The sequence below is a fragment of the Gordionus sp. m RMFG-2023 genome, chromosome 1 (genome assembly GCF_954871325.1).
Source record: "Gordionus sp. m RMFG-2023 chromosome 1, tfGorSpeb1-WG-v2, whole genome shotgun sequence".
Classification (NCBI taxonomy): Eukaryota; Metazoa; Nematomorpha; class Gordioida; order Chordodea; family Parachordodidae; genus Gordionus; species Gordionus sp. m RMFG-2023.
In genome coordinates this window covers 82,042,605-82,065,326 of record NC_088775.1, presented here as the reverse complement: position 1 = coordinate 82,065,326, position 22,722 = coordinate 82,042,605, and the positions used below count along the sequence as shown (strand labels likewise).

Genomic DNA, 22,722 nt, shown 5'->3' with positions numbered 1-22,722 from the left:
TGTTTTTTTTTTAAATATAAAAGTTATACCATTATTTGGTTAGAAGATGAAAAATAATTTGAATTCAACAACGAATCTTGGTGCGAACTAATTATTAAAGCAACATATAATTTTACTTATCATCTAATAATATAAAACAAAATGGTGTTCTGAGAATGATGTATAAAAGGGAAAACATGTACCGGAAAAAAATTATTCCAAATTTCCATAAAGTTTAATAGGGAGACAGACCAATAATATTTAAAAAAAAAATCGAGACAATTTAAATGCTTAGCGCTGTTTAGCAGTTCTGAGCAGAACCATCTACCCCCCCCCCTCCCCCCAGGTCAATGACTAAAAAATATTAAATGATTTGATTAAAAGGTGGGTAACGACTATGTATGCTGACTACAAGGTTATCTCCCCTGAAAAATAAGAACGCGGTCAAATTCACGTGGTAAAAACGCGTATCCACCGGAGCTAATGATAGTATTGCAGCGTTATTATATATGATAAATAAAGGTTCTTATTCTGGGGAAATTATTTGAAAATTTTTTAACGTTTTTTCTCTTTTGTTTTAAATTTTAAAGACAAGCATCGTCTGAATTTCCCACAATTTCTTCGTAAAAAAAAAGAAGAAATTTTAGAAATAAACTCTAGAATGTGAAGCCTCCATATTTCTTGATCTTCAATGAGCTTTTTTAAATGTGATTAGCTTATTATTAATTCTCTTTTATTCCGTGAAAGCCTTATACAAGGCCATTCGAGTTTTAAATAAAGGATCTATTACGGAGAAAAGAAATATACGGATCTTCATATAAATGATTAAATCTTAACAAGATTAAAATATAAGTAGTTTCTTATTCCTATCTATTAAACGCATCTTACGAGTGGTTGTCAAATAAGTTTCATAAAAAAAAATTGAATACTATTTATCGTTCAAATAGCCTCAAATTCGTGTTATCCTCACTTTCTAAAATGGAAAATGTGGTAACCATAAGCGTAGACATCGTGATAAAGGGTAAATCCCCCCCCTTCGGAATTTTGTCCTTTTCAGAAATATTTTTTAAGCTAATAAAAATTGTGCCCCTATACCACCCACTCTCTCAAAAATGTAACAACATATCACTATAAAAATAAGAATTTAAAAGAAAAATTATTAAAATAATGATTATAATTCAAATTTTTAGAAAAAAAGTATTATTATAAATAAAAAGAAGTGAAAACCCAAAATTATTATTATAAAATGTAATATAACCAAACGCCTATAATAAATGGACCTAAAGAGTAAAGACCTCATTTAAGTCATAGATGATGGTATAACTAATATGGTAACATTAAAAAGGTTAAAATATTTTAAATAAGTATAATGAACCAAATCTGATTAGTAATATAGGATCGGTAATCAGATCGACTTCCAAAAAAAGGTAACGGTACACCACCTCTATAATATATAAACCATATTGGAGTCAAATAAAATATTACTCGCAGAGAAAAGCGTGCTTAGTTCGAATGGAACAGCTGAGTTGAGGATCAAGAAAATGAAATATTTTACTTTTAAAATTTTTTTAGATTATTTTAAATCGAATATAAAAAAATGGATATATTCACGTTTAAAATGAACGCCCATCCACCATTTTGTTTCAAAAAAAAAGGAATTTTATTCAAGAAAAAGTAAGCGATCACTTAACTACACTAAAAAAAATAGTCAAAAGATCTAAATAATTATTTAATATATTATCCCCCCCCTTTCACTCTCTATTATTATCTGTTATTATAATAAATTTTAGAGATAATAAAAAAAATAAAGGGAATAAATTGTGTAATTTAATACTATGCTTAACGAAATACTATTTGATTTATAATGACAAATTATTTAAATAAAATGAATAAAGAAAATATATAAATTCCAAATTTTTATTGCTAAAACATTTTAGGTATAAATGCCAATATATAAACATTTCACTCAACAAAAACTCGAACCCGATTCGAAATAAAAAAAATAATTCCTTTTCCCGACCCTCGTGGGTTTTGCAGACCTCAATAACTAAACCTTAACAACACTGCTAAAATAGTATTCATCGAAAGAATCAAGTCGATCAATTTGATCGATCTAGAATTTCGATTAAAGCTAATTATTAAGATACCTTAGATAATGCAAATCCGATATTTCCTTCATACAGAGCCAACAGAATTCGGAGCCGCAAATAGCACATGTCATATGATTGCAGGAACCATCGTCCATTTTCATGATGTAGGCCTGGCATCTAGGACACACTTTTATGTTCGAATCCGATCCTGTATGTTTCAATTAACAAAATAATTAATATATACAATTTATTGTCTACACTATGAATTATAGAATAAAATCAATATATATTATATTATCAAAAAAATGGCATATTAAAATACAAATAATAAAATATATATAGAGAATATTTAAAAATTTTTTAATGATTTATATTATAATCCTTTATAACATCACTGGACAAACATGTCATAAAAGATTACTACAAAGTAAATTATATTTATCATTTAATGTTATTTATAAAATCAAAGATTTAGCATAGCTATAAAAAAAATTTAAAAATTTATCTTTGTTGAAAAATAAAAAACAGATAGGCATTATCCAGACTTGTTTTTGTAAATTTTGAACATAGCGTAATGATCAGATTATTTCTTATTAGAAAATTTAAAAATATGGGGGCTTGTTACTAGTGTTGTTAAAAAGCTCGATTTGGGTCGATTTTTCAAAATGACCCGATTAAAATTTTGGCTAAAATAATATTATGTGCGCATCGAGATGGAATAGATGTCCAAGCATTTCTGCCAGCTATGTGCAAAATCTTTAGGCTTACATGATGTTATTTTGATTATAAAATTAATGGGTTTATCAGACCTTCTATATTTCTTATTTTTTATTTAATATATCATAAAATATGTCGGGTTTAATACTTGTTACCCATTTTATTCCTTATCTGCTTGCGAAAGAGAAACTCGAGATCAGCCACAATTCAGTCATTTATATAGCTAGGATACTGTCAAGACAATCTCTAGCTCAAGTTTAGGATTGCGTCTTTACAGGTAAAAAACTGAGAATTTCCATCGCACCTTTGGATCTAATTGTGTTCACTATGGCTAATTCATCAATAATTAAAGTCATCAGTCATCACACACTCAATTTAGGAGCATTCTGCCTCACAACTCCGCTACAAAACAATGAAACAGGAATCGACAGCAATCGATTACTTGTGTAATTAAAATACAAAATACAATTACTTTTTTGCAATTAGTAATTTGTAATCAATCACGCGAAAGGAAAATTATAATAAATTTGATTTTTGGATTTAAATTAAATCATAATAATAATATTAAAGTTATATATTATAAACTATAAATTCAATTTTCTGCATGCGTTCATATATAGATTCGTTTCATTATCTTTTTTATGTCGCAACTGTTGAACTGAAATCAATGGTTCTGATTATATTAAAAATGGCGATGTTGAAGACAATATCACCTAAATTATAGTTCCAAAATATCAATTTTTAGCGATTATACAATTTCTTTATTTAATATGTATATGTAAATCAAGTATTCTATCACATGAAAATTATTATAAAACTGTATGATTAATTTGTATATGACATTTATAACATTAATAATATATCTCATTTATAACATATCCCCACACATATGATCTTACAACTCCTCAATCAGCCGATTTGTAGGTTTCCTAGCTCTTTGTGATTTCCGCTCCTAGTTTTCCGTTATCTTCCACATTTTCTAAAATATCAACTATATCCAACTTCTCTATTTTTTATATTTTCTTCCTTTCTCTCTGACTCCATATTTTCTCCATTTTTCTGACTCCATATTTTTTTAATTTTCTTTCACTTGCCCAGACTTCTCCATTTCTTTAGCTACCTCCCTTTATCGAAGTTGATCCGCATGCTTTCGTACCATTCTATCCTTGCTTTCTACCGAATAAGAATATCGACCAGGTCTGGATTTTATAACTCCTTCTCTCCACCCTGAATTTATTTCATTATGCACCCATACCGGTTGTGCAATCTCAAATTCCCTCATTTGACTATGTTCATCCGCTGCTTTTTGTCGTATATTCGATCGTTCCATTTCATCCCTAACATTTGGATGTAACCAATTTAATCCCGTTTTTAAATTTCGCCACAATAATAACTTTGCCGGTGAACGTCCAGTCTTCCTCAGGCTCCCTGATGTCTTTCCTAGTTGCAAAATATCGACTCTTGAGGGTTCGTATCGTTCTTTCCGCTAAACCGTTCGTTTTTGGATGTTACGGTGTTATATGTATCAATTTAATATTTTTCTCGAAACAAAATTTTCGAAATTCTCCAGAAATAAATTGAGGTCCATTATCTGATACAATTTGTCTAGGTGTTCCGAACCGTGCCAACCATTTCCTTAAAGCCCTGATCATTGTCGTGGACGTGGTCTCTCAAACTCAACCTCAACCCATTTAGTATGTGCATCAACTCCAACTAACCATGAATACGAATCAATATGCCCCGCGAAATCCAAATAAATTCGTTCCCATGGCATATTAGATATGTTCCACGAATATAAAGGAACCTCCATAATATTCGACCGGTTACTTTGACATGGCATACATTGACGAACATATTGTTCAATGTCTTTATCGCAATTAGGCCACCAACAATACATTCTAAAAATTGATTTCATAGCATTTATTCCTGGATGCCCTCTGTGTATAATCGTTAATATTGATTTCCTCAAAACGGTTGGAATTACCAACTTCCCATTCCATTCAATAACATCATGATCTACTGACAATTCCTCTCTACGATTATAAAAACAAACTAACTGTATCTTTTTTCTCATCAAACTCCACCCATCCACGCTCAATGTTTTAAACTACTTTTTTAAACAAGCTATCATTCCTTGTTTCCTTTTGGAGTTCAACTTGACTAATATTTATATCGTGCAAATTTATAGATCTGATTTTTAACGCATTTTTTGATCGTTATTTGATTCTATGCCTTCTACTGGCAGTCTAGATAAAGTATCAGCTACTTTATTTTCTTTTCCTGGAACATTCCATATTAAAATCATATGCGGACATTTTCCAAGCCCAGCGCGTTAATCGACTATTGGATATTTTTGGTAGTTCCCGTTTATCACCAAATATTTTTCCCAAAGGTTTGTGATATGTTCGCAATATAAATTTTCGACTAAAAATGAAAGTATGAAATTTTACCATTCCAAACAAAAGTGCTCGTGCCTCTTTTTCTATTGGTGCATAATTTTTTTCTGACTCCAATAATGTTCGCGAGGCAAATGCGATAGGTCTGCTAATACCTTTTTTTATGATTGACACAACACAGCTCCAAAACCAGTGTTGGGGGCGTCACATTCTAATATAATTGGCAAGTTTGGCGAATATAGAATTAGCGTTTTATTTGTTGACAAAAGCTGTTTTATTTTATCAAATATCTCTTGTTCCCTGTCCGACCAACCCCAGCTAAATGTTCTACATCATTTTACCCCGTTATGATAATATCGTCAAGATATACTCCGGTCATTTGGCAGTCTTGTAATAAATTATCCATATATCTTTGGAAAATGGTCGGCGCACTAGAAAGAGCGAAAGGCATACATTGATATTGGAAATAACCAATATGGGTTGATATGGTTAAGTATTCTTTTGAACTCTCTTTTATTGGTAATTGTAAATATGCATCTTTCAAATCTTCCATTTTTTAATTTGGTTAAAAGATCATCTACCGTTGGTATAATTTGATAATCGTATAAAATATATGGGTTTAATGTCACCTTAAAATCCGCACAAATCCTGATTTCTCCATTTGTTTTGCGTACGTTTACTGTTGGAGTAGCCCATGTCGAAAGTTTTTTTGTTGGGTCAATCTCCTTCAATGTTCCAGTTTAACCAATCTATCGAGTTCCATTTATATTGGTTTTCTTAATGGAAAAGATACACTACGAGCTGGCCATGATTTCGGCCTTGCTGCCTCACTCAGATGTATGCTAACTTCCATATCATTCACCCGTCCTGGCTTGTCATCAAAAACACTGTAAAATTCTGTCGTCATGCCAGCAATTTGTTTATCGGTTGTCATAACCTCTTTACTTGTGATACTACGTATAGTAACTTGTCGTGGGATAAACATATTAAATGCCAGTATCCATGGTAGTCCAAATATTGGTATGTCATTTGAATGGGTCACCACAATCGTTAGTGATCTGCTTATCTTTTCAAGACGAACCCTTACCATAGTCTCACCAAGTACATCCAGCGGTTGGTTACCATATACTGACAAGGTTGTGGTTGGTCCAAGCTTGGGTCGGCCAATTTCATACCAATATTGTTTCCCAATCACCGATACCAGTGCCCCCGTAACATAGTCAAATTCTATAAGTACTCCATTTATCCTAACAGATATCTACGCACTATTTCTACCAATTTGGGAAATATTATTAATTTAATCTGATGAGTCATTGTTATCTTGATGCATAGCATGTAACTTCTGTCCCTTACAATATTCAGCATAATGCCCTACCTTTTGGCAATTATAACATTTCACCCTTGATGCAAAACATTGAAAAGGGGGGTGAGTTCTTCCACATTTTGAGCATTCATTGTACTTACACATATCATTATTGTTAAATTTACTGTTATCTCTGAACTTAAAGTTATTATTATTATTATTGTGATAACTAAAATTTCCTTTTTCTTTATTATTATTATTATATGGGTACTTTTGATTAGAAAAATTTCCTTGATTATTCTCTATCTGCTCCTTAGGTTTATTGACTTTTTTTTATCATCATATTTGTCACTTCATCCTCAGCCCTTTCCATTGCCAAAGCCATATTTACAACCTGTTGAAAACTCACCCTTTCTCCCATGTCATTTATTCCATCTGAAAATCTGGTGCGAATATCTTTCTCCAATGCACCCATTTTGATTCCAGCCACCATCTGATCCCTCAATCTTCCATCCAGGTCAGAATCATTACACTCTTGTGCCAATTTTTTAAGTCGGTCTGCAAACTCAGCAACTGCTTCACCATCCCCTCTTTCTATCCGAATAAACTTAATCTGAATAACGTTGAAATATGCTTAAATACTTTTTTACCCACTTCAATTATCTCGTCATAATTAAGTTCTTTCAAAATTTTTGGATATACAAAAGACCTCATCTCTGCCAAATTACTAATCTCCATATAAGCAAATAATATTTTTTTCTTAGTTTCATTATTTTAATATACCTCTTACCTCCAACACATCATCTATATATTCAATATAATCTTGAAAGTTGTTTTGATTATCATAATTTTCAAATTTCATTTGTATAATATTAATTACTTGATTAATATTATTCGTTTCATTTGATATATTCAATCCACCACTAGTAATTGGTTTATCTTCTTTAACGTCGCCAATATACAATTTCTTTATTTGATATGTGTATGGAAATCAAGTATTCTAACTGTATGATTGATTTGTTATATGACATTTATAACATTAATAATATATATAATATATTTCATTTATAACAGCGATAAAATTCTTTACAACAATTAAAAAAAGCTACAAACTCAAATGGACTCTCTAAATTAAATAATTTATACAAAGTAGAAATTTTTTTTAGAAGAAAAATTATTTCATCAACACATTTGTGAATATTAGAAGACGAGGCCTTTCAATTAATAAAAAGTCTCGGAAAAAATAATGGCTTTAGGCATCGGAGATCCCAATGAAGGTTTTTATTCCTGCCATCACTTTAAATAATCGTCTGCCTATTTTTATGAGCATCCACTTCTCCCTGGGATGATTCCATCATGTTTTGTTGCCTAGAATGAATATAAAGTCGGACCAAAAGAAATACCAAAGCCAATGTCATAAATTAGTAATCATCTTAATACATTGACGTTGCCACCTCTTAATTGAGCCCTAAATAGTATTTCTTTTTAATTTATTTACAGCACATTTTATTCTTCAAGTAGTAAATACCATTATGTCATGCCTTTATATAATACTATATGAGGAGGAACAATTTGCGAATATACTTCATTTTATATGTATAATATCTATTTTAAAAAATGACGTAGGAAATAACCTTATTTTAAGAGAGAGCTTATGCAAAATAACAATAATTTTAAGTATATTGATTGGCTAAAAAAATAAAAAAATTCCCCTTCTAAATTGGAAAACATTGTAATGTAATTTATTCATATTTTTTATTATTTTTTGTTTAAAAATATACATATATTTATAATTAAAATGATATTTAAAAATATTCCTTTTTTTAAAAAAAAATAAAAAATATAATTTGTTTTTTAGTTTTTTCCAATATTAAATCTAAGAAACGACATAATGGCGTAAGCAAAAATGCGAAAAAAATTGTCAGCATAGTGCAAAATTAAAAACTATTTTGGAAATTTTTTTTATTAAAAATGAATAATTTGTATTTTTTAACCGATAGAGCTATGCAAAGGTAGGCAATCCAAATTGATACCACCAGGGTGAGAAGCCGTGGCAAGGGCTGAAGAAGTTGAGGCACCGTTAAAGAGAGCATTGAAATTGCAGTTATAACGTAAGGTTTTAGCGGCGTCGCACGTTAAATTAGGATGCCATTCATTTTTGCAATGGTAACAAAAGTAGGTGTTGCATCCGGGTCGTTCGCATTTCAGCATGGGGCAACTGGCGCAACCGGTGGCTATCAGGGCAAAGCTTTGGTTATTTGAAGAGGTAAAAAAAAATATATTTAAAGGTTTAACAATAACATTACATAAACTAGGGGGAGGGGATACGATCCTTGATTAGTTAATGAGATAAACTAGAACTTATGAATGAGAAAATAGATTAAATCTCAATCGAAATGTCTGTCAGTAGTCAACGTATATTATTCTTAGTATCTTTTAACTTGTACGCAAGGACCTGGTAAGGAACTTTGAAATTATAGAACGGAAACGTCCGGAATTTTTACGGAAGGGGAATGTTCCCTAAAATCTATTAAAAATCATAATATGGAAATGGATAAATGCTTTTTTTATAAATTTTACTTAGTTTTTAATTATATAAACATTTATTTTGATATGTCGATCAATGGATATATAATTATATTAATAATTGTTGAATTAAAGAGAAAAAAAAATTTTAATTTAATCTTATTTATTCGATGTAAATAATTGATTCATATTAATGAGTTAAATAAAAAATTCATTAATAAAATATATTGATTTAAAAAATATATTAAGTTAGATGGAAAGTTCTAAAACACCGTTATAACCGGAACCGGTAAGGAACAGAAACGAAAAAATGCTGATATTCCGGGTTCCTTATTGGTTTATAAAAATAATATACATTCATCTGTAATAATATAAAAGTTATTCTGGCAAAAGGAAAATATTTTTTTTAACCAATCACTTTATTTCTTTTTTATACTGGTATTTATAAGAAAATTTACTAATTATTAGCAATTACACTTCGATTTATGAATTATGACATTTTTAATATTTTCTTTTAATATTAGAAATAGAAATCAAACTAAATATTTCCAAATTTTCCAATAAGGTCAGTGCAATATTAAGGATATTTTAAAAATAAAAATACACTTAAGAATTCAATTAACTAGCTTTAAGTCTTTTTATTTCAATGGTATTTCATTTTATTCCATAGAGATATATTTTATATATATAATATTGTTTTTATTTTCAAAAACTGAGTAAACCAATCATCGATTTTAATACAAAATTAATATATTTCCTAAAAACCATAACCATCAATATCAAGTCAATCATTATTATAATACATTGATTATCTTCTAGAATAATATAGAAAATGTTGATAGATAGTGGACAGGTTAAATTTATATGTAGTAGTGTTAATAAATCGCAAAATTTCAGACAGTTTTGATGAGCTCTCCAAAATGGCTTAACATTGGCCAATAACGATTATCTCAGAGAAGCATATGCTTAGTTTTCACCCACCACTATGATGAGGCAAATTTGTCGATTTTGCAGAACTAGTTATTTAAAAATCCAATTTAATTACAGGAAATTGCAAAAAATTTGAACTTTATATTTTGAAACAGTATTAAAAAACTAGACCATCATTGATCATTTTAAAGGGTATTTAGGTAATTGAATCTTAAAAATGGTTGTTTCATTTTTATAGGATTAACTAATTACTATTTAAAAATTAAGGTTTGTAAGGGATATATGAAACAGAGATTTGCATGACCCTACCGGGGTGGGCAACTTGTGAAAACATTTTTTCGGGCCGGGCTAATAAATTTTTACAGACCAGTTCGAACCAATCTCAAACATTTTATAATATGTCCGATAATTCAAAAAATTAAACTTAAAATGGGGGTTTAATGCATATTAATAGTGAAACGATATCAAGATGAAAATATCTGTATCCATTAATGTCCGACATCCAACATATTACTTTAAAAGTCGGTTAGTTTTCTCGAAAGCTCAAACCAACCCGACTTTTAAAATAGAACCAATTCAAATAATTTTGATAACGTGGAAAATATGTTGGCTACATAATTTTTTTTAAAAAAAATACATTCACCATACATATGTATTTCTTCAATTTGAGCATATAATTATTGATTTTCGTATAGAAGCCTTAAGGCTAATATTTATAAGTAGGCGCGAATCGTATCGCCTTAACCATCATCGCGGATAATTATAAATAAGGCATAAGGACAGATTGGCCGGTTTAGCTTATAATATGGCAAGAGTAAACTTTAATATATCTTATAATATGGCAAGAGTAAACTTAAATATATTAAACGTTCAAAAAAAAACTCGCAAATTTTAAAGGAAAAGGGAAAAAATTATCGAATGAATTATAAAATTTTGATTTTTTTACGCTAACTTTTATGCAACAATCCTAAGATAAATTCATATTTAAAAAATATTTAAATTAATGTCTGGTTCGAGGCCGAAGAAAATACCTGTCCTAGACCACCAGAAGAGTTTCTAAAGTATCTATATACATTATTTAGATACTTTTGTGCCTAGAATCTTGTGATCATAAAGCTTTCAATTCAATTTTAAAGAAACGTTGAAAGTGAAACATTGTGGTAGAAGATAATGTAATATAAATAAATCATCATTATGATTAAAATGGGAAATAAATTATTATATTTTAATATACATGTATTATGAAAATAGTCTCTATTAATCTAATTAAATTAATAAATTAAACACTCTGTATTAGTTATAAAAAGAATTAGAAAAAAATATCATTCTTTAAAACCAAATTTATAATAAATTGATATTTTTTTTGAAGGCCATTTTTTGGATTTTTTTTTCTTTCCTTCTCCTTCTAATTTATATAAGATATAAGCAAAGTTTTATAATAATATTTTTTTTTAACAAATAAAATGAATTCCCCGCAAAAAAATTTTTTTTTTAAAAAAATCAACTTATTCGAAAAAAAATAATGATAGATGTGCGCGAATGACTGGTGATTTAGTGATTTCTCCCTAGCAAACAAAAGTGTAAAATAAAAGAATTCCCATTTTTACCACCTGGCCCATCTGTAAAAAGAGTGGCTGTCAGTGGCATAAAATTCATTCAAAAAGAATATATTTGTAGCCAATTTGATTATGAATGACAATCTAAAAGATTCCTGATCCTGCCATGGAGGAAGCAATCTAGGAATCTGGATTCCAGTTATACTGAAATTTCTAAGGATTCAAAATTAGGCGAGAAGCGCTATAATTTTCATTTTCAATAGCGTAACCTACGTCATTTGTGATATATAAATGAAGTATAGATAGATGACATCAAATTTTATTTTCCTTTGTGAGAATAATTTTTTTTAATTTTAAATCATTTATATTTTTTTATAACCGGAAGAAGATCTTGATTTTACAAAAAAAATTCGCCTATGACTGGATATTAAAAGTGGAATTTTAAACAAAAAAATTCCGCCCATCACTGGATTTCGGCGATAATTTTATAACCAGAGATAAATCTCAATTTTTGTTTTGCCTGCTGGCATATAGTATAAAAATTAATTTAGGGGTCAAAATAATTACAAAAAATTTGATTTTATGAATTATCATTCATAAATAAAAATATAATGAGTCATGCATTATTTATTATTTTAGAAAAAAAATTAAAATGATAAAAGCATTTTTTTAAAAAAAAGTAAATATTCAGCCTCTTTCAACTAAATTCTTATTTTAAATCAAGATGGCGTTAATATTATGAATTCGGTTTTAGGGTTAAGATTTCACTGCGCGCGCATCAATTTTAAGATGAAAGCATAAGGATCAAGAATAAATTCATTTCAAATAAATTTGGTATTTTAAAAACAATAAAAAATGGCCGCATATTAGGTATAAATATAATTTAGCATATAAATGCTAAACACCTAAAGGATCGAGTTGAAAGCCAAAATAAAAACTCCCTTATAAAATCGTTTAATTTATATTATTTTTTTTTGCCAATTTTCATAATTTCGGGTATGTCCAAAGTCATTTTCCATTTTAAATTACGTGGCCAAATTGAATTTTGTTCAAAAATACCCTTATTTTTTGAGAAATGAAATTCTTGATGTTATTTAAATTATTATATTTGGCAAACTCGAAAATTTAAAATGATAGAATTGGAAGAAAAAAAAGGGTTTATAACCTTCTTTAAAATAATGCTTACATCATCAATATAAAAAAAAGAAACTCACTTTGGGATAACCTTAAAATTTTGTTAAATAAATAACAAAAATAAAAAACCAAAATCGCATCAAAAAAATGAGATAATTCTAAATATTAGATACTTGCCCTCGCGATAGGCATTTAAATTATCAAAATTCTTGGAATATTTCTAAATTACAATTTTCCGTTAGGAGGGCCTTATTTATTCCTAATTCTTAAAATCTGTAGTAGAGAATATTATTCATCTTAAATTTTTCAGGATCATTTGAGCCTGCATATTATTTTCCGATTCGGTCGAAAGAACTCCTAAACTCCCCCTGTGCCCTTATCGTATCCTCTTCCGTTTATTAACCAAATCTCATTTTCAAAATAATCCGACCCATTCGCGTTATCCAGTTTCCCGAAAAAATTAGGATTGTAGCCATTTATCTTCTCTCGAGCAGTCGCTTCTAGCACCTCACCAATCTAAATTCTTTCGTGATGGATAGTTCTGACTAATCACGATGAATAGAAGTTTATCCTAACAAATTTCCCAAATAATTTTAACAAATTACGAAATTCGATAATGCGATAGTCAGAAGGGCAAGTAATACCCAGAAAAACACCGGTCAGTATTTTTATCGACTAAAAAAGTGTTAACGGTGCCTCTATGGCTTGTGGGGTGTCTGTCTTGATTCTAAAGCAAGGCATCCGCTCTATTGCCTGAATAAAAGATTGATAGATATATAAAAGGTACGAAAAAATTTGTTAAATCATATGGAGTGGACTATAGAGTTAATCCGTAACTATTTGAACAGCGAGATTGGTCAATTAATAATGCCGCCTAGGAGCTGTTGATATACTCTCATTCCATGGGATAACGGCAGGAGCATGTCCTGGGATTTTACTTGTAAAGGCATCCCGCCTTCATTAGCATTATTATCCGCTTCAAGTTGCCGAGAGAAAGAAAAGTCAAAAAATATACTCTCAAACATCTATTAATCACATGTTCCTTCCTACAATATCGTCGTTTTCACTTTTTGCACTTTTGACAAAAAAAAAGTTAAATCATTTTTTTCAAAAAAAACTTATTGGTCAGAAGAACTCAAAATCCTATGCACATCTAATTAAGCAAAACCCAATGTCATTTTTGGTTAACAAGCCTTAAAGTTTTGGCAGGACCGGTTCGATGGTCTGAGCTGTAACATGACGTGCGCGGCCCTCATAAACCGAAAAAAATTAATTTTCATATTTCCCATTATCCTTGATTGAATATTTAAAAAATGAATTATTGAAACCAGGGGTATTTATGAAATCCCTCTCATAAAATCAGTTCTAATTAAGTTAATATTTCCTAAATTTCCGCTAAATAGAGTTTAAAATTTCTGAACCCGAATTTCTGGTTCGAAAACCTGTTAAAACTTTTCTTGGGAATAGAAAATCCCAACACTAAATAAATAAATAAAAATAGTTTGTATTATAATCGGAAGTAGATAATATATTTTTAAAAAAAAATTATATCTCCGCTTTCAGATTTTCGGGACATGCTGATCTGTATTATATTTTTTTGAAGGAGAATAAATGGTTGAGGGTAACAATACGCGCGAGTAAATCCTAAGTCCTGTCTACGTGCTCATAGCTATGAGTAGAGTTGGGTTATGAAAGTGCTAGCTTTCAAAACTATGTTTAACCATTTACAGTCAACTAAAAATAGGAAAAAATAGAGTACAATTACCCAATGAAGTTATAGGATAAAATTTGTAATAAGCCAGGGCTATGATAGAAGATCGGTTTCAGCATTTAAAAGCTAGGGAATGAACGAGAATGTTCGTATTAATCTATAAACAAATAATAATATGAAAATAAAAAGGTTTTTTTTTCACAGACATAAGGGAATATAACCTAATTATATAATAGTATTTCTTTCTTTTTTTTAAAAAAAAAGGGGAATTTTTACTAAAAAATATATATATAAAATAATTTTAAATTATTTTTAATGGTTTATAAAATGATAAATATTTGTAAAAAATAAAAATGATGGCAAACTTTATAAAATCTTAATTAATTTACCTTTACACTTTTAAGAATTTGACGATAATATAAAAAAAAAAACTTTCGTATGTTACTTTCGTATGTTTAGCAAATTATGAGGGTATAATGTAATGTTAATGAATGAACCCAATAATTTAGCACTTTAAAAAATCATGTTGAAATAAACATAGTAGCCAACTTTAAAATAAAAAGTATGTATAGTTAAATATTTTTTATATTTATTATAAATATTATTTAGACCTCGTATAAAATTAATTTACCATAATTATTACAAATAGTTTATCTTTTTCCGTAAAAGCAATTTAAGATATTTTTTTGGCAATTATAGACATAATTAAACACATTTATGACACTCGTTCGTTCTCATTTATATTTTACGTTAGAAATGATATACATATCTAATCTCCTTAATGATGAATTGATATCGTGAGTTATAGACAAAAAAAATTTGAAATTATATGCAAAAAATAATATGGTTAATTTATTACTTAGTATAAATATTATAACTGCACACTTGTGAGTTTATAAATTATGGAGAGAATCTGGAACATGAAACAATTATAATCTTATAAAATAATAATAAGAAATTTATGCCTAGTATTTTCGAATCACGCTAACTTTATATGACACTTTTTTTTAAAAAAAGAAGAAAACTATTGATATTTAAGATAACGCGGTCGCTGTCCAGTAAATTCTGCCATGGAGCAAAATAAAATGTGCCCACGGCCATAAACGTGTATAGTTGGAAATTATTTAATAAAAATATCGAGAAAATATTTCCATTAATTCCTTTTAAATTTATATTTTATATACAGCTGCTGAAAAGTAGCAATTGAAGTGGCTAAACTAGTAATGCTATCTATTAATTTTTCGAGTAGATAGGATAAAAATTTTTTACTAAGATTCGGGTTCATATTTCTTTGAGCTGTAGGTATTATAAATTTTGTGGTTATTCTCGAAAATAATTCCTCGCAAAAAATAAAAATAAATAGGGAAAACAAAATCGTCTAAAATTTTGAGGGAGTACGAATCCTGTCCGAAATAACTTTTAAAATCGAGATCTAAATCCAGAAAAGTCAGCCGAGAAAATGTCTATCCGCCTGACAAGAGCGAGTTCGGCCGGATTTGATCGAGCAGAGTTCTATGAAATACGCTATCCAATAAGCTTGCCACAAAAATTTTGCTTAAATTTCATGTAATGATAATATCGTAGATGATATAATGAAAAATAAAAATAAACTATAATAACACATATTTAACGATAAAGATGTTGAGTTCTATTTTTTTTCCGTACTTTAAAGTTGAGGGGTTCTGGACACTATTTCAAATGCTAATCATCCAAAAAGGACACTTGGGCATAATTGTGACAGATCGTTTAACATTTTAAATAAATATTTTATTTATCATTTATGAATTTTAAAATAAATTCTATACACAAATCTAAATACATAATTACAAACGCGTAACGCGGCTTTCGATATTTGCTCTTTTAGAGTGTCAAACGAAGAAGAAAATGTGGCTGTTAAGGTAAACGTAGCAGTAGCGAGTTATTTTGAAGGTAGCTTCAACGATAATAGCATTCATTATATTATATAAGTCACAAATTTTAAGACATTTTATTTAGGAATTATTATCGAAAATAAATTCTCTTTCATCTAATGAAAATAGCTTAATCATATGTTTTTATATATATTATGTAATTATGTAAGGATCATTATACCATAAAATTATGTCAGGTATTAGCGTGTATTATTTGTAATGAATGATTAAGAAAACAAACAAAATGATGCGTTTTATAATATCTGTATAAAAAAAATTTAAAGGCAAGCAAAGGTGTGTTGGAACAAAAAAAAATTTGGTTATTTGCGAAAAGTCGCAACTTTCAAATAAAGTCATTATCATTAGTCACACAAAAAACAAATTTTGGACATAACTTGTAAATATAGAAATCGGATATCGCAAATAATATTTATAGCAAAATAATGTCTCGTTTGAGATGTATAATAAACACTAAAAAAAATTCGCAAGTAATTAATATAAAAAATAAAATTTATCAGGGATTATTCCTTTACCTTCCTCCCAAACTGATGGCTCTCTTAAGAGATCCCCCCCCATCTTAATTATGCGGCAGAATTTTAATTGGTCGAATGTCGAATTATTTTAGGAGTTCTCTAGCGAAGAGACTGGTTATCAAGAAGAAATTTTGAAGGATTTATATTTGAGTTTATCATATTTACTAGTCATTTATAAGTAAAACTTGAAAATGTCTTTCTCTTTTTTTTTATGAATATTGGAAAGATATTTTTTTATTAAAAAAACGAATAAAATATGTTAAAAATATATATTAAATAGTAGCAGCACTTTTTATTTTAATTTATATAACTTTATAACAAAAAAAACAAATTTGAGATAAATATCATTAAAAGTTAATAAATTGTTTAAGATAAGGTGTAAAAAATCTTAGAAAATAATATTTAATTTTTATAATTGTACCTAAAATAAATTTTATAATTAGTTTTTTTTCCTTCAAGGAACATTAATAATTTTTATAAATAATAGATAACGATTCAAGATTATGAGAAAATATAATTGATGAAATTTGCAAATCCCTAATGATAAATCTTATTAAAATGAGCATTTGTTAGATTCGATAGGAAAGTTAGAGAGAAGAAAAAAATGACCGATAGATTAAATTGGACTTAAAATTACCCGCAATCTGGGGCCGGGCACCAACGAGCGTCCGGCTCGGACACTAAAAACCTCCTTAGCGTGAACCTTTCCCATTTCCTCAATAGTACGTGACCGGTTCCCACTACATCCAAATTGCCCTTCTCCGTTTCGCTGCAAACTTTTCTCAGGCCTTGTTCAACGTTTTCATCAGAGTATTTTTCTGCCACGCCCCCATCTGCCATAGGTGTAGTCTCATGGGAATTCAGTTGATTAGAATCACTTACCCCCTCCTTTCCTTCGCGTGTCCCCTTACCAATAATAGTTTCGGAAATCACACTTTCCCCAGAAACGGCCGCCTTAATATCTTTACCGAGCAGAACGTCTCGCAAATCTTGCGGCCTGGCCTTTTCTGTACAACGCGGGCAAGCTATGTTGACGCGTCCGTCGTTAATTTCGATTTCGAAATATCGCCTAAGGCAATCCCTGCAAAAGCCGTGCCCGCAAGACGTCAGGCGATATATATTGTTATTATCGCTATTATTACTCTTCTTACCGTTGTTAACGGAAGAGGGTGGAGAAGGATCGAGGGAGGAGGGGAATCGTGTAAGACAGAGAGGGCATTCTATAGAAGAGTCGAAGCGGGGTAGTTGCGAGTCATCTTTCTGAATAAAAAAAATAAAATAATAGTAATTAATTATAGATGTCAAAAAAAAAGGCGTAATGATATTTAATTTCCGATTTGAAAAACTGATTGGTTTTGTCTCTAGAAGCCTGCCCGAACCTATATATATCGATCGATTTTTATATATCGACAGCTGTCGATATTTAAAAAATCGAATAAAAATTATAAAGGTCGATCACTTAAACTTATTAAGAACTAATTAAGGAGTGAATTTTATTTTATCATCATAAAATAGTAATTAATTAATTTAATTTTACGATAAATGATTTTTTGAAAAAGAAATAAAATACAAACGAATAATTCAACAGTGTAAACCGAGTAATTTAAATGATAGTAATAAAAATGTTAATTTTAATATGAAAATTAAAAAATGAAATTTCTTTGACATATGATTCCATCCAATCTATGTTTTTTAGTAAATTTTTATGAGTTAACTATTAAAATAATTAGCATATTTTAACTTATTTTTTTTAAATTGTACAAAAAAGTTTTGAATAATGTATATCGAAAATTATTCACATTCGATTTGTTATTCGATTCAAAATTTGTAAATACGAATTTATAATCAAATAAATTTTAAAAAAATTGATAAATATTCACTAACATTTTGTGTCTCCCAAAATAGGTTGGGAGGGTAACCGGTCTAGATGCCGAGGAAAAAAAATGCTGAAATAGACACCACCTATAAAGGCTAAGTAAGAATACTTGAAATTAATTTTAAAAAAATGGGGGAAATTAAAATTTGTTAAAATCCAGTGGGTACTAAAACTGCTGAGTATATAGGGTGTTTTAACTAATTAATAAAATTTCAGTTCTTTAATAAATAAGTAATATTTTTATTATCTTATGATTAAGTAAAAAAAAAATATTCTATTAATAGTAAAAAGATCTCAATCCCATTCCTTATTTTTTTTGAAAGGTTCGACGATCCATAATTTGGTAATAGTATTTTGATACTTGGATCATAATCAGCTGGTCTACGCTCTCTGCCGCAATTAGTCACGAATTTATGTATGCATTTTTTAAAAAAATTAAAATTTGATATTCAAAAACAACGTAAATATTGTGCTGTATTATTATATACAATCCAATGACATATATAATACCTAGACTGACAATTCATTCATTAAAAGTGTACATCAATGCAAATCAGCTGGAGACGCCATCTTGGTTACACTAATCATTATTAAAATTTTAAACGAGAGCCTAATTTATTCCTATATCTGATGCAAACTTTATTAAAGAATTACCGGATCATCGAGACAATAAGGAAGCAAGTTATCAATTTAATAATAGTTTTTAAAATGAGAATAATTACTATATGTGTTACCAAAATGGCGGATCCCGCTGATTTGCTTTTAACGCTTAAAAATGCATTTTAATGAATGAACTGTCAGTCTAGGTATTATATATGTCATTGATACAATCATAAGAAGATATAGATTTATTGAATTTCCAAGATTTTATTTTGTAAAGTCTTGGATAATTTCCTATAAATTTGAGGCGTACATAATTTAGGATTCAATAGATAACAGTGAAAGCACAAATTTTTAATGCCATGCTTGGTCAAAATGGAGTTTTAACATCTAAAAATTTCTTTCGATGATTGCAAAGTTTAGTGGTATTATTAGTAGAAGTAAATATATTATTGTATTTGGGTAAATTTATAATATTTTTGGAGCATAAATATAGTGTATGGTTCACTATCTGGTTCAACAAGTCTGCAAATTAATTTTAGTTCTTCAAAAGGTCCAACACATCAATATCGTCAGTCAATAAATTGCGACTTTCCAAAATCTGCTGAATAACGTTTCTGGTGTCCAGTCATATCAAGGAGCTGTTCCTGTTCAAAAAGGCGAAAAACTAGAAATATGGCTTTTATATTCTAGAAAATAATATTGATAGATGCTAGGAAAAGTAATATCTATATTTAAATTGAGTTTTTAAAAAAAAATGCTATAAAATATAATTTCTTCGACTTTCTTAATAAACATTTCCAAATGAAAATATTAAAAAAATCTCCACCATCTAATTTATTTTATAAAATAATATATAAATTTATATATATCGCTAATGATTATATACATTCAGACTCAAAGACCTGAAGAGGTACTATTTGCTTAGTCAAGCTTGGATTTGAAAAAAAAAATTTGGCCAGGCCAGGATTTTTTTCAATAAAATTTCCATGTATAAATTTTTTCTATGGCTTTGTTTTTTAAAAAATTAAAATACACCTATTCAGCATTTTACAGAGTTTTTCCAATATGAAATCCATATATAATAACTTTTCAAATTATGTTATCACCCCATTTGTTGTAAATGAAGTGAGTTTGAATCAACTCACTTTCACTTCAAATGATCGATGGTAATTTCCTTATTCTTTCTCTTTTAATTTAATATAGTCTTTTATATAAGTAACTATCAGTCATTTTGTGCTCTCTCCCTGGCAACATATGCAATTGCCTGAATATGACAGAGGGAAAAAGAGATAATGATACTTATCAAAAATAAATTTTTTCCTTAAAAAAGTGTATTATATTTTGGATATTGAGTGTATTTTTGTTTCTTTTAATTGAATACACTTAAAATAATGATTAGTTGTTTAATTAATTTTTTACAAGATATATTTCCTTAGGATCAAAAAATAAAATTAGGAAATATGATAAGTGAGTAATTGATTATATTGTTCTATGATACACAATTTTTAAATATATTTTTATTTATTTTTAGATAATAATGATGATTTAAAATACTCAGCTTGGTGGTAGATATTTTTTTTAAAAAAATTTTTTTTAAGCCTAGCAGAGGTATATTAAAAAAACGACTAAGTCAATGTAACTAGGCTGAGAAGAGCTGGGCCTGCAAATCATCTTAATATTATTTTTACATTATATTTTTATCTATATATATTGTTATATAAAAATCAGATAAATTAATACCTATACTTACTAAAAAAATCTTGATTTAATTATTATTTTAATATTTATATGTTGAAATCTAATTAGTATAATTTATATTTATTAAAATAAATGCATTAAATGATCTCAAATTATTATTATTAATTAATAATACCATTTTGTATAAATTAAATGGGTATATTGTCATCGTAGGATCATGATGTACTGGAGCTGAATTCTTAATAACTTTTCCATTAATTATAAATTCAGGTAATTTAATGTTATTAGGATTATCATCATTCATATGTTCTAAAGGGTTTGAATATTTTTCAGTATTTCTCATTCTAGGGTGAATTTTTCTAAAAGAACCAGTTGTATTAACAGAATGGTGTCCATCAATATTAAGTAAATTGTCAAGTTTAAAGTAACTAAAATTTTTCTTTCGTTTCCTACTTATATTTTTTGGATTATTTGAGGAGCATTGTATTGTGTCTAAGTTATTTTTTCTTAATTTAAATGGCATTGTCCAAGGTATATATGTATCAGTTGATATCTGTTTCATATTTGTATCTGGTTTCAATTGATTAGATGGTTCATGAATGCTGGTTGTGCTATTATGATTATCATTTTTTAAAGGACATATAATATCAGGATTTGTTGTAATTTTTGAATTGTAAATATTTTTATCATTTTTGCAACTTATAAAATTTAAATTGGGAACACATCGTAAAATTCTGGTTCGATTAGGAATATTAAGATCTTTGTTAGATATAGTCCTTTTACTTAGTTTATCTGATTTGATATTACAATTAGAATTACTATTAAAATCAAATATTCTCTCCATCATTTTTCTAAAATTTGAGGATGAATTGATTGGTAAAGATTTAATTTTATTAATTTCTTCCTTATCTTCAATAGTTATTGAAGTAGAAGGAATTTGAGAATATTGTAGGGAAGATGTAATATTATCACACATTTTTATATTAACTGAAGATTTGATTATTTTTACATGTTGAATAATTTCCCAGTTTGTAATTATATGGATTTGTCACATCATTCTTGAAAATTATAAATACTCGATTAAAAAATTTAGAATCAGTTGTTCTTTAGCCAAATCAATTATTTTATACTTCACGAAAAAATTACATTTGATTTATCCTTTTTTAACAGATTTCCAATTACCTAATTAATAACAATAAAATACTCATCTGTTTAATTTAAACCATAGATGCTATTATTAACCTTAAAATATGCATTTGCATTTCATACTATATTTGTAGAAATCATCGGCTTCACTAGCTTATTTTTTTACTGAAAAAATTTACTTCAAAAAATAAATGATATTTGTTCAGCCTGGTCAGGTCCGAAATTATTTTTCCTATAAGCTCGTGGTCTAGGTGCCAATCTTTACTTTATATACTGCTCATATTTTTAATTTTCCTTATAAATTTACTTAATATATCGAAAATGTAGTAAATATATATATATATATATAATTAGACTTTACTGAAAAATATTATTTTTAGTACTTATTTATTAAATACCAATATCAAATATATGAATATCATTATAATTAATATCTGACATTCTTATAATATATCACAAATTTTTATAAATCTATTATACCATTGGCCTAACACTTCATATTCCAGCACCTCTGAAAAAAATTTGTAAAATATGATTAAAGTTATCTAAATAAAATTTTTAAAATTTCCGACCGAGTTATAAAATAATAAAAAATAAAAATTCGAGCAAAGATA

General features: G+C 28.3%; 1 protein-coding gene across 2 annotated transcripts in view; it reads right to left on the bottom strand.

The window, feature by feature from the left end:
* LOC135922752 (uncharacterized) overlaps positions 1-21,969 on the bottom strand; it is a 28,870-nt gene extending 6,901 nt beyond the window's left edge. The window contains exons 1-4 of one of the 2 annotated variants that reach the window (XM_065457203.1): positions 21,138-21,969; positions 17,423-18,045; positions 8,480-8,733; positions 2,127-2,277 (exon numbers count right to left, since the gene is read on the bottom strand). In XM_065457203.1, coding sequence (XP_065313275.1) covers positions 2,127-2,277; positions 8,480-8,733; positions 17,423-18,045; positions 21,138-21,938 — 1,829 coding nt within the window. In that variant the 5' untranslated portion in view covers positions 21,939-21,969. The remainder of the gene's footprint in view (positions 1-2,126; positions 2,278-8,479; positions 8,734-17,422; positions 18,046-21,137) is intronic. The other variant, XM_065457202.1, reaches the window with a different exon arrangement.
* Positions 21,970-22,722: the final 753 nt, after the last annotated feature.